The 13,922-nt window shown below is 35.3% G+C and overlaps 1 protein-coding gene across 1 annotated transcript; it reads left to right on the forward strand.

Annotated features, from left to right (window-relative positions):
- Positions 1–428: 428 nt before the first annotated feature.
- On the forward strand, positions 429–10,890 carry LOC132282560 (protein ABCI7, chloroplastic). Its single transcript, XM_059784285.1, has 3 exons — positions 429–1,425; positions 9,557–9,816; positions 10,386–10,890. The coding sequence occupies exons 1-3, from the start codon at positions 496–498 to the stop codon at positions 10,702–10,704; spliced, it is 1,509 nt and encodes a 502-aa protein (XP_059640268.1). The 5' UTR covers positions 429–495; the 3' UTR covers positions 10,705–10,890.
- The last annotated feature ends 3,032 nt before the right edge of the window (positions 10,891–13,922 follow it).

The raw sequence follows: 13,922 nt of genomic DNA on the forward strand, positions 1-13,922 counted from the left end.
GTATCCTCAGAATTATTTGTGTATTTGTGATTTGACCATATTAATGGTAGGTAGGAATGAGTAAACAAGTCTTAGTTTACTTTTTATAGGATTGAAGTTAAATTGGTAATGTTATAAAGAAAAAAAAAAAATAATGGACTTTTCAAATCAGAAAATTATTTCGGGACATCTAAAAATAAAAAGGTGGACATTTTTTTGGAAGGGAGTACAATACTGTGCCCGTTCACGCAAGGTCCATGCCAGCATTTTACACTTTGGCAAGTCCAATTTGGGTTTGTTTAGTCGTATTTGGATCCTCCTATCCCAAGTAATCAGAATGATCCAATTCATGAGCCCAAGCAACAAAGAAAAATAGGCCTAATTCCACACAAACTAGCAAGCCCAATTAATTCAAAAGCCCAATTAGGTTTCTTGTTCACACGTCACTTCTATCACCATGATTATTGATTAGTTGACAATGTCTCTCTGCAACTTCAAACTCACCCACCAACATCCATGGCTGCTTCAACGTTCTTCACACCGAATTTGTATACAAATCCCACTGTATCTATATCTATATCACCATATCTCTCTAAAACCAGAATACCCAAAACCAGACTTAGACCCAGAACAACCAAAACTAGGGTTTTCACTCACCCATCTCTAACACCAATTGCAACTCTCTCCGACCCATTTGTCCTCCAAATTGCAGAAACCCTAGAAGACTCTCTCTCCTCATCCCCAAGCTTTTCTTCACCTCCACCACCACCTCTTCAGAAGCTCAGAGACACCTCCTCTCAGTCCCTCCTCTCAACCCCATGGCCTTCTCGCAAAGACGAGCCCTTTCGGTTCACGGACACTTCCTTCATAAAACACTCTCAAATTCAACCAATTACTTCCTCACCTCAGGATTTGAATTCTTTGGGTGTTTCCACAGATACCCATTTCCCCAATCTTGCCATTGTTGATGGTTACATTGTAAATTCTCTCTCCCAATTATCTGAATTGCCCAATGGTGTGTTTGTTGGTAATTTATCGAGTCTCGATTCCGAGGTTATTATGAAAAGGGTGTTTGAATTTGTGTCCAATTTTGAAGGGGACTTGTTTTGGTCACTTAATGGTGTTGGTGCCCCGGATTTGGTTGTGGTGTATGTGCCGGTGGGGTGTCGGGTTGAGAGTCCATTGCATTTGAGGTATATTTCGATGGAAGGGGGTGATAGTGAGTCGAAAACGTTGCCAATTTCGAATCCTAGGGTGTTGGTGTTGGTGGAGAGTGGAGGAGAGATTGGTATAATTGAGGAGTATATTGGGGGAGATGGGAATAAGTGCTATTGGACAAATTCAGTTATGGAGGTAGTGATTGGAGAAGGAGCAAAGGTTAGCCATTCTTATATTCAAAGTCAGTCTTTGAGTGCTGCTCATATTAAGTGGACTTCTGTTTGCCAGGTGATTATCCATTCCTTTTTCACTTATATTTGATCCATTTTTTTTATTATTTTATAAGTCTTATATTTGATCCATTTATCTAGGTTCTTGTTAGCATATAGAATTCATGTTTGATGTATTTGAACGATAAAAAGTTATCTGGGAACCAAAATTTTGTTACATATTTGTGACACATTATATAGGATTTGATTTATTGAAATATTAACAATTGTGACTTAGGAAAAAGAAGAAGAATATTAACAATTGTGGATGAGGAATTTATTTTTTTAAAAATACCACCGATCCTTTAGCTCAAGTGGTATCTCCTCCTTCCAAATGGAAGGTTGAGTACCAAAAAGAAGGGGGGGAGGAAAGAAAAATGATATTGGACAAGAAACTGATATCAGATTTGTAATTATATGAAGCCTTGAATTTTCTACACCGCATTCTAACTTTCTTTAGAAATGGTCCAAAGTAATGCTTTGACTTTTGAGGAGCTTTATCATGCCAAATGAAGAATTTTTAAAAAATGGAGAAGAAAAGAATTAGAAAGGGATTTGCAAGGAAAAGATCCACTTCGTTCTGGGGTTCATGCCTTTGAGTTGACTTATAGATGATTGTGCGTCACGTTCAATTAACATTCAGGAAACATGTCTATTAACTTTTTTGATGTGTTATCAGATTGTCCACCCACATGCTATACACACGCTAGTAAAAAAATATTTCAGCACCCAAAATGTCAAAGTTTAGATATACTAATTCCCTATAGATACACAAAAGCGTTCAGTAAAAGTATGAGTTGAACAAAAACTGTGCAATGAACTATTTAGAATAGCATAGGTGATAGACATCCTCATGGTCAACTGTCTCTTGTCTTGAAAAAGCACATGGGACACTCCATCTTAATCATCAAACTGAACTTTGCAAATCTTAGAGAGACTTTTCCACTGTTGTGTATTACACTATCCATGAGCAGAGAGTATAATTTTCCTTCCAGGTTTCTCCTTAGTAAGTTAATTGGTGACACAAAGTCTTACAAAATTACAATTACAAATTTTATGATGCTTACTCAAAACCATGAAAATTCAATATAATGATGCAGTTTTTATTTTTTATTTTTTTATATAAATATTTTTTTTGCTTAATCCGCCTTTACTAAAGATCAAGGAGTACACTTGTACTCCAGCTATTCAAATCCAAATTTGAGTCTGGTCTGGTACGAGAAGTTATGGGAAAGAGTATATTACAGCTAGAGGGGCGATGAATATAACTAATGAGAATTTATTTTAGTTCATTATGTGACACTGAAAGTCTTATGAATCTTGCTGCGATATCATCCTTTTAATAGTTCTGGAGGTTTTAGTTATGAAATTTTGAGTCTTTTATTTTTTATTTTTATTTTATTACAGAAGGGATAGGATTTTTTAATTTGTTACCTAATACTTCTAGGGCTTTTTAGAAGCCTACAAATAGACCATTATTCTTGTAAATCAGGAGAGCACCAAAGATGAATGAATATTAAAGGCAAATTTCAAAAGCTTTGCATGCGCTCTCTTTCTCTCTCTTTCCTGTGATTGTCTGCTTTGGTCTTTCTTCCTCTCCTTTTGTTTTCTCTGTTTTGTCATCTTTTTCCTGCTTCTCTCTCTCTCTCATTCTTTCTTCCTTCCTTATCTCCCAATAAGTAAATATATTTTCTTATTTTGAAGAACCTGGCATGTTACATCATCAAATAATTCAAACCAACAGTTGGTTCTCGTAAAATGATTACAACCAACCGTTGGTTCTCGAATAATGATTACATTTTTAGTCTTTTCCAGAATGTACCAACAATATGCATTATGCACCATTTGCATGTATGTTAGTCCACTACTTCTTATTTAAATAAAGGGTATTTTGCGCTCACACCCCCTCGGCTTTGAGTTAAGGACAACTAACTACAACTTGGGGCGAGTGTGAACCAATCGCCCCCCAGGTTTGCAAAATTGAACAGTCACACCCCTGACACCTCTGACATAAGGTAAAAATACCTTATTACTCTTCGACTTGTGAATTGACCATGAAATTATTATTTTAACCTTTCTAAGTCCCTTTAATGGACCAAAATAACCCTCCCTCTATCTCTAACCTCTCATCTCCTCCTTCACCAGGTCTCTCCCTCTGCAACCTTGCTCTGCCCAAAAATAATAATAAGTGCGAATAACAAAATGAGAGCTATAAACAATAAACAACAATTTCATCAATGAATACATTGAATAGACTCCATTAAGTGTGAGATAAAATCAGCGTTCAGGCCACACTTTATTGTATTCTTTTGGGTAAATGGGCGGGACTGTAATTCAATGGATTGGATTTTGTGGATAGCTTAAAGTTGTAGTGTCGTCTTGGACGGCTGTAGTCTTCTTTGGGAGCGCTCCCCTTTTGAGCGCCTTTTATAAAATCTTACTTATCAAAAAAAAAAAAAAATCAGTAAATTTCACATTGATGTATAAGAATTGAACAGGAAATTTTTTTTTTGATTGAACAATGTTGAATCAGAAAATTGTAATTAGTTCTGAAACCCACAAAAATAGAACTTCCACATTCCCATTCCAATTAAACTGTACACAATTAATGGTCACATATATGTATCGTATATAGGTAATGTAAGGAGTATAGGTTTTTTTTTTCCTTTTTGATGCTTGCAATCACTTTGTTTCCCTAGAGAGGAAAAAAAAAAGAAAACGATTTCTATGCTTTGATGGCAGTCAGTTGAGTGGAGGCTCTCATTTTTTCAGTGCTAAACATAAAAGAGAAAAGAAAAGATTAGAACACAATTCCTAGCAAATCTAATCCAATATAAGAGAGAAAAAGATTATACAAACTGCAAAAACTGATCCAAAGAAAAATTTAAGTACAATTTAGTATCTACACCCATAAGAAAAATTGTGTCCGAAAAACCTAAATTTCACTCTTCAAGCACCAATTATTTCCGCTTATTTGTTTAATCAAATTTCAAACACAAAATAAAGCTCAAATTCTTGCACCAGCAACACAAAATTGACCCCAAAAATCTGAACTTTTAGTTACTAGATCCCCAAACAAAACAAACACCATTACTCAATTGAAAAACTGAAAAAAAAAAAAAAAAAAAACTATTTTGCGTCCAAAGTAAATGCCTTCCACAAGAACCACCGTCCACAACCAGGGTGGCAAGATGTGCTCGGCGGGGATGAACTGCACCGGCAACAAAACTTGGAGTGAACTTCAATGACTGCCGGCGAGGAGCAAGCTCTGAACTACAGCAATGATTGACGCTGAGCAAGAACAGAACGGCCAAGAACAGAGCTGCGAGGAAGAAAGATGGTGAACACCTTCTTGTGCAGCGATGGCAGCGGCGAGCAAGATGAGGAATACAGAGCGGCTGAGGTGTGTGGTGGTGGTGGTGGTGGTGATATAGAGAGAGAAAGTGGGAAAGGGCATAGGGCATGTGTGGTGTATAGTCACTGAAGGGTAGTTTGGTCATTTTAGGTGAGCTGGTATTTTGGTTTAAAATACAATATTTTATTGCGCGGCATATTAGACATTTCATGTCATTTAAAGCTGTGGTTGGATCTCATTTATGAAATGGTGTGTCATTGTCCAAAAAGTGCCTAAGTTGTAGCTAGGTGTCTTTAACCCAAACTTGAGGGGCGTGTGAGTGCAAATTACCATTTAATAAATAAAATTTCAGTTACTAAATTAAATGACAACTCCATGAAAAGAAAATTGAATAAAAGAATGAAGCAAAGATAGATTCTGCTGGCAAAGTAGAACTCTGCATAATTTGGGGTAATAAAATGACTGCTTTTCAAATTGAACAGTTGCCAACTTCTCCAATCCACCTGCATAAATGAATTTACAAATTACATAACCTAATATATTTGGCAAGCATCAAACATAAACTTCATCCAACAACAAAATGTTCTATTTTTAAGAATGATTTGACTTCCACCAATAACAAGACTGGTAAATAGGGTGTCTATGTAGACATTGACAGGATTGGATGAATTATGAATAAGGAGAAATAAATGAGAGTGATAATCAATTTCTGGTCTGTAACAGGATCGGACATATTGGTTTGGTCCAAGTGATCCATCTCAGTTAAGCTCTCTGTGTGTGCACGCGCGTGCATGTATGTCCCATGTGTGCAGTTCACAATCCATCTTATCTTATCTGATCTGGATTTCCCGTTGTAGCCAGGCCATAGTACTTAGGAATTCTCTTTCAATGGGAGAAATTAATGCCACTTTCCTCCCTTTGTGTGAATAAGGCTAGAGATTACATTTATGTTTAGTCCATCATTCCCTGTACCCCTCATTGATGGAATTGATACTGATCAAGGCCTTCTATGTCCTTTTTTGAACTAGCTGGTTGTCATTTTATTAGCCATATGTTAGGCATTCAAATGTCATTCCAACAAAGTGATCTAGGGACAATTTTTTGTCATTTAGGGTTGGTTCCCTAAATAATGAAATGTATTGGTTCCTTGGTGAATTTGGGTCGATACTCTTTTTCAGCTTATAAATTATTCTTCAATGAACTAACAACTCATAATTGCCTCTGCTTGTTTTTAGATTTCAAGTGTTCTATGATTAATGATTGTTCAAAATCATGAGATAGAGAGATAGAAAGAGAGAGAGAGAGAGAGAGAGCAGACATCAGTATGTTTCATGTATATTGCATAACCCTAATAAGCCTATATAGGGTTATATAAAAGATACAAGACTAACTTAATAACACAAGGGCCCTACCAACTATATGTAATTACATAATGACCCAACATATATATATATATATATATATTCTAACACTCCCACTCAAGCTGGAGAATATATATCAAATAATCCTAGCTTGGAACAGATAGTCCTTAACCGGTTATGACCCAATGCTTTGGTAAACATATCAGCTAATTGATATTCAGACTTTACGAATGGAGTAGAGATGCTTCCACGTAATATTTTTTCTCGAATGAAGTGACAATCAACTTCAATATGTTTGGTCCTTTCATGAAACACAGGATTTGATGCAATGTGAACTGCTGCTTGATTATCACAGAATAATGAAGTAGGAGCTTTAACTGTCAACCCAAGTTCTTTTATAAAATGTTGTATCCATGTCAACTCACTAGTGGTATGGGCCATTGCCCTCTAGTCAACTTCAGTACTAGATCGAGCTACCACCATTTGTTTTTTACTTCGCCATGTAACAAAATTTCCTCCTACAAATGTGCAGTAGCCTGTAGTAGATCTCCTATCTGAAGGAGAACCAGCCTAGTCGACATCTGTAAAACCTTCCACCCTGAGATGACCATTTGATTTATATAGTAACCCAAAACCTGGAGGTTGCTTGAGATATCGGATAATCCGAAGAACAACAATCCAATTTGGCATTCTAGGAGCTCCCATGAACTGACTTACAACACTAACTGCATATGAAATATCAGGTCGAGTGATAATGAGATAAATTAATTTCCCAAGGCAACGAAATCTGCCCAGATCATTAAATAGATCACCCTCATCAAACACGAGTTTTGTATTTGAATCCATAGGAGCATCGACCGGACGACCACCCAACATACCTGTTTCTTCTAATAAGTCCAACACATATTTTCATTGAGATAAACTTATACCCGTCTTGGATCTAGCAACTTTAATATCTAAGAAATACCTAAGTTTACCCAAGTCTTTAGTGTGGAATCGATGTTGCAGAAACAACTTCAACTTAGTAATGCCTTCAGAATCATCACCCGTGATCACAATATCATCTACATACACCACAAGAAAAATGAAGCCAGCTTTAGTGCGCTGGTGAAATATCGAATGATCGGTCTGACATCTGTTAAGACCAAATTTTAATGCCACCTGAGAGAATTTTCCAAACCAAGCCCGTGGAGATTGTTTCAATCCATTCAAGGCCTTTTTAAGGCGACAAACAGTATGACGATACTCCCCTTGAGCAACAAACCCAGGTTGTTGCTCCATATAAACCTCTTCTGCTAAGTCACCATGCAAAAAGGCATTTTTAACGTCTAACTAAAACAGAGGCCAATGTCGATTAGCAGCAAGAGAAATCAAAATACGAATAGAAGAAATCTTAGCAACGGGGGCAAACGTCTCATCATAGTTAACACCATAAGTCTGGGTATAACCTTTGGCAATAAAACGTGCTTTTAAACGCTCAATGGACCCATCTGGAAGATACTTCACATGGTATCAGGTGGTTGCTCTGATACCAGGTTCAAAATCATGAGATAGAGAGAGAGAGAGAGTGCAGACATCAGTATGTTTCATGTATATTGCATAACCCTAATAAGCCTACATAGGCTTATATAAAAGATACAAGACTAACTTAATAACACAAGGGCCCTACCAACTATATGTAATTACATAATGACCCAACACACACACATATATATAAATATTCTAACAATGATCTGATTCTTAAAATGACGGTGACAGTTTTTGGGGCTGTATGTTATCACTAGTATCCTTGGCTTTTCTTGATGACAAAAAGCCTTTAGCAATCAAGGAACTTTTTTTTGATGATCCTAGTTATCAATAGAAGCTTCCCCTGCTCAACTGTTATGTGTTTCCACCTATTGAATTAGTAATTTTTTTTTTTTTTTTTTGGCCTTTTTGGAGTGGGGTTGATGGTTGGGGGAAGGGTTGGCAAGCAGAAGTTATTTGTTTGTGGTTAATGAGTTTAAAAGGCGAAAATTTTCTTGAAGCTTTCTAAATCCAGGAATGAAGTAACACCATCCCCATGACTTACTACCTCAGCTAGATGATCTAGTGATGTTGACTTTAACCATCATATCAATGGCTGTGATCCTATCTGGATGCTGGTACATTTTCTTTTTCCTTTCATTTCATGTATGGGCATATTAAAATAAAAGTTTTAGATTTGCAAGTTTTCAAAGGGCTACCTAGGGCCCTAAAATGCTGGGTGACAAACTATTTGCGATTATTTGTTCCATAAGATGAAATGCTACAATGGATTTTAGGAATAACTAGAAGAGATAAGGTTCATAACCAATGTGTAAGAAAAATTAGGAGTAGCGCCTATTACTTAGAAAATAAGAGAAAATAGACCTAGGTGGCTGAACGCATTTAATGCAGACCAATAGATGTGCCGGTGAGATAAGGAAGATTGGTTTATGTAGATGGTAAGAGACAAATAGGTAGACCAAAACTAGCATGGAATGAAGTGATAAGAAAAGATTTTAAAAAATTAAACCTATTATGAGAAAAGACTTATGTGACCAACACCATCCAGAAGGGTTTAAAGATAAGGATGATGATGATGATGATTTAGTTAACGACCAGTAAATTTTAAGAAATAGAAAACTTGTTATAGTTTCTATTTCTGGAACTACTTCTTCAAAAACATGTTTTTTAAGACTAGTGAATGTTTTCAAGTATATGCCATATTGTATAATTTTGCTATTTCCCTTTGAAAGAAAATAATATATAATGGAAAATCCCTTTTGGATGTTGTAGAAATAAAAAGTCATTCAATTATGTCATGTGAAATGTTGTTTGATGCATTATATCCATGTCTTTTGTTTGTTATATTTGCAAGACACGGTAGTATTTGCTTTAAAGGTGATCCAAACATGCAACAGAGTTCTGTATATTTTTCACGTATTGTTATTTGCCAGCCACACTCCCTCCCTTTATCCTATTCTTGCCTTAGTGTTTGTCGTCAAACTGTTGTCCAGTTGTTTATTGTTTTATCTTTTCTAACAAACCTACAATGGTAGGACATTTTCAAACACCTTCTCTCTCTTTTATTCTTTTAATCCACATCCAAAGCTGTAAAGTAATCACGGAAATTTAGCTCTTTGGGTGGCATAATCACACCTAAATTTGGCTCTTTGTATTTGGGATTGGAAAAATTTTACTTCAAATTTTAAACTATACTTCTTCCAATCCCAAATCCAAAGCACCAATTCAGTGCTTCCAAACATAACATTATTTTTGTTAGTAAGTAATTAAACTCGTGATCCGTGGAATTTTAACCTTGTCATAACCACAGTGCTAATGCTACATCCGTGTTGATCCTTGAGACATATTGCTGAAATGAATCTATGCACCCCTGTCAAAATTTATAAAGCTAAGTTGATTATATGCAGGAATCAGCTAGCACCTATGAACTCATAGAGGTAAGCACTGGTGGAAAGTTGAGCAGGCACAATGTTCATGTTCAGCAACTTGGTCCAGACACGGTTACAGAGTTATCAACGTTTCACTTATCTGTCAGCGATCAAACACAAGATCTACATAGCAGGCTGGTCATGGACCACCCACGTGGTTTTTCTCGGCAACTTCACAAGTGCATCGTGGCTCATTCCCTAGGACAGGCTGTGTTTGATGGGAACGTTAGAGTCAACAGGTAATTGTGTTTCATCTAATCCTTTACAGTTCTTAAAGCACCTGGTAAATTACATGTTGTCATGTAGTACACATGTTCCACAGTGACATATTGAGCCTGTTCTTTACCATAGCAATTTTATTGTAGCTATTGCATTTGAATTGCATGTAATGTCAATTCTAGTTCGGTTATGTGAAATTCCTTTTGGTTGAAAATAAAGCTGAAGTAATATATAGTGGTGTATCATCTTTTGGTTAGATTCACCTTTCCAAATGACATTTGAATAAAATTTCATGTTTTTTTCCTTTTATGATTGCTCAATCAGCAGTGTTGCTTCCTCATTCACCAATTTTTTGCAGTGGACCATGAAGATGGTATTGATCAGACAATTAGAGTTATCAAACTAGTGTAGTAAGGGTTTCCGTTCTAATCGCGCACATCATTTTACTGATCATGGATGTATTGCTATTCTATGTGGTTTCCGTCTGTGACGCCTTTCGTAATAGGTGGCCTATGGCCAAGGTCAAAGGCTTTAAATGTTAGAACTCGGATGGTTTGTATGTTTCTGATTATTGTAATTTGATATGCAGATACGCACAGCAAACGGATGCCGGACAACTAAGTAGGAGCCTCCTCCTTGAGCCTCGTGCGACTGTAAATGTCAAACCCAATCTCCAAATCATTGCCGATGATGTCAAGTGCTCCCATGGAGCTGCAATTAGTGATCTGGAAGAGAATCAACTTTTCTACTTCCAAGCAAGGGGTATCGACTTGGCGACGGCTAGAAGAGCTCTCATCTTCTCGTTTGGAGCAGAAGTGGTAGAACGTTTCCCCAACACTTCCATCCGAAACAAAGTAGAAAATCATATAAAAGATTTGCTGGATCCCAAAATTAAAGGATCTCTTTGAAGGTTGATAAATGGCAATACAAAATCTGGTTTTGTTTGTCATGTAAATTATCATATTACTGCAAAAAAATGATGCATATCCTTTTATCATTCAAAGAAGTATTATCTGATAGAAATTATGTTGCACCTAAATGCTCCTATGGAGTTTATAAACTTTCGTCCATATAAAATTTTCTCATTGCCATCCCGTCTGACACTGATAGAATTAAAGTGGATGCTTCTTCTCATTATTAGTATTACCCTGATTTTGCAGTCTTGGTTCATAACTGAGCTTCACTGTTCCATGTTATAGTAATTAGAAATCCATAGTCCCATAGAATGTCAACAATTACAAGAAAAGTTCATGTGACATGGGTCGGGTTGGATTGGGCATATAATGTGAAAATGATCCATGAAAAAAAAAAGAAAAACGGAAATAGGATTGATGGGTGATGTTACCTTTTTGTCAAGGATGTGTAGTAATATGAGAGGATGTATCAAGACTACTCTGTTGTTGTTTCCGAAGGAAGATTGTTTGGTGAAGCAGGGGATTTTGATGGTATGGGGGATGTCTTGCAAGAGATGAAGTCACAGGTAGGTAGGGCATGGTTGAAGTAAGCTTTTCAAATGTAAGAAATCTAAGCAATATAAAAATAAAATTATATTTAAATCATCAGCAACCAAATGAAGGATTAAAACTGATTTAAACATTGGACATTGTTAAATTATTGTTGTTAATTGAATGAATTTTTGTATCTCTTTGATCTAATATTTGATATATAAAAGCACAAGTAAAATATACGTGTAGCATGCAATTCATCATGATTATGGTATTTGTAAATTATAATGAAAACAATTCAAGTCCAATGATAAAATAAACTATTTTTATATTTTGTTATTGAGAATGTCGACGGTTGAAATTTCAAACAAAAATAAAATTCATTTAATTTAAAATTCATACATTATTATTGAATGGTGAGAGCTACCAATAACTTCCTTTTTTATAAATTTTAGAGTTTGATATGAAATATATATAAAATTAATACATTTGATTTTAAACTGGGATATATATAGAATTAATAGGTGTAGTATCAAATATCATTTAGATCTTTTTTGCTTCTGCTCAAGTTACATGAGTTACAAATAACACATTCTCTCCATATATAGACTTCTTATTTACCTTCTAAAATTTTCTACACAAATATCTATACTAAGACTCCCTACACATTTTAGAAGTTCATGACACTACCAACAAACTCTCCAATACATTAGCATCTTCCTACTGTCTCCAACACTCCACTACGAATTCCAGAATACATTAGCATCTTCCTACTCTCTCCAACACTCCACTACGCAATTCCAGAAGTCTCTAGAGCTCTAATCTATTCAATGCCATGTAATATGAATGGAATAACTTTTTTGGATAGAGTGAGCACAACTTTTTAAAAAAAAATATCATGTAAACGTCGATTTCTATTCATTGTAGTTGAGATAAAACAGATTTGGGCATGTAGCATTACTCCAATTTTATTGCAGACCATTGCCTTTGAGTTGCAAATGTAATCTCAATTCTAGTCATGTGAAATTCCTTTTTGGTTGATAATAAAGCTAAAGTAATATATAATGGTGTATTATCTTTTGGTTAAATTCAACTTTCCAAATGACATTTAATTAAAACTTCATTTTTGTTCCTTTTCCTATTGCTCAATAGCAATGTTGCTTCCTCATTCACCAATTTTTATTTATTTATATTTATTTATTTATTTTGCCATGGCTCATGAAGCTGTATTGTTTAGACAGTTAGAATTAACAAACTAGTTAATTGTCAAGGATGTATTGCTATTTGAAAAATTATTACATACTTTCGGGACTATTGATTCCTGCGAATCACTAATTGATTCGCTAGCAAAAAAACTTAAAAAATTGGCACAATTTTTTTATTTTTATTTTTATTTATTTTGCCATGGCTCATGAAGCTGTATTGTTCAGATAATTAGAATTAACAAACTAGTTACTTGTCAATGATGTATTGTTATTTGAAAAATTATTACATAGTTTCGGAACTATTGATTCCTACGGATCATTAATTGATTCGCTAGCAAAAAAAACCTTTAAAAACTGACACATTTTTTACCAGGGCCATATAAAAATTTCTCCTTGCTATTCTACGTGGCATCCAGCCGTGACATCTCTCCTTAATAAGCCTATGGCCAAGGTCAAAAGCCTTAAATATTACTACGTAGAGCTCTGGTTTATATGTTCCTGATAATTGTAATTTGATATGCAGATACACACAGCAAACAAATGCGGGACAACTGAGCAAGAGCCGGATGTCAAGTGCTCCCATGGAGCTGCAATAGACATGGCGACGGCTAGAAAAGCTCTCATCTTCTTGTTTGGAGCAAAAGTGAGAGAGTGTTTTGCCCAACACTTCCATCGAAAATAAAGTAGAAAGTCATATAAAAGATGTGCTGGATCCTCTCAGTTTGATGGTTAATAATTTTGGGTTAGTAGAAAAGTTCGTGTCATAATGAATAGTACAACAATTACAACTAATCCTTTTCTCAATTACTTAAGGTCGGTTATATGAATTTATTTCCATTCCAGTATTCCATTCTATTTAAGGGCATAACCTTAGTCAATCCACATGCTATCATATTTTTCTTTATTAACTCTATTCACGTTAATTTTGATCTTTCTCTTAACTTAGTATTACCTTCAATGTAAACTATGTCACTTTTCTAACCGGTGCATTTAAAAATCCTTTTTGTACATGTACAAACCATCTTAACAAATTCTCTCTTATTTTATTTCCAATTGGTGCTAATCCAACCATCTCTCAAAATGTGAGCACTTGTGAAGATTTGGTTTCTTATTCTAGTCCGGCAGAAAGAGGGTGGAGGGAACACGAGTAAGGAAATGGAATTTCACTTGACAACTGAGAAAAGAAAAAATCTTGATAATATTTACCAATTATTAGAAAATTCATAATACACACACACATATATATGCGCAATTATGGATGCATTTGAATGTGAATACAAGCTTTAATATTAGTTTGTATATGTCTCAATATATGAGCATGTACACTTAAAAAAAAATATATACACACAAACACTATCTAAGCACATTCACCTATTTTATATCATCAAGCCCAAGTTGAATAGGCCCATCCCATTGTCCCACATCGGATAAATAAAGAAGTTTATTAAGGTTTATATATGTCAAAAGGGAAACATC

Source organism: Cornus florida, unplaced genomic scaffold (assembly GCF_030987335.1).
Source record: "Cornus florida cultivar Cherokee Brave unplaced genomic scaffold, ASM3098733v1 CherokeeBrave_3.0.0_Hap2_Chr11, whole genome shotgun sequence".
Lineage (NCBI taxonomy): Eukaryota > Viridiplantae > Streptophyta > Magnoliopsida > Cornales > Cornaceae > Cornus > Cornus florida.

What these genes read in the sequence shown, in the direction of transcription:
- LOC132282560 (XM_059784285.1), top strand. Translation starts at nt 496, where the DNA reads ATGGCTGCTTCAACGTTCTTCACACCGAATTTGTATACAAATCCCACT. An exon ending in AGTGGACTTCTGTTTGCCAG is followed by an intron (nt 1,426 to 9,556) that starts GTGATTATCCAT and finishes GATTATATGCAG; the next exon opens with GAATCAGCTAGCACCTATGA. An exon ending in GGGAACGTTAGAGTCAACAG is followed by an intron (nt 9,817 to 10,385) that starts GTAATTGTGTTT and finishes TTTGATATGCAG; the next exon opens with ATACGCACAGCAAACGGATG.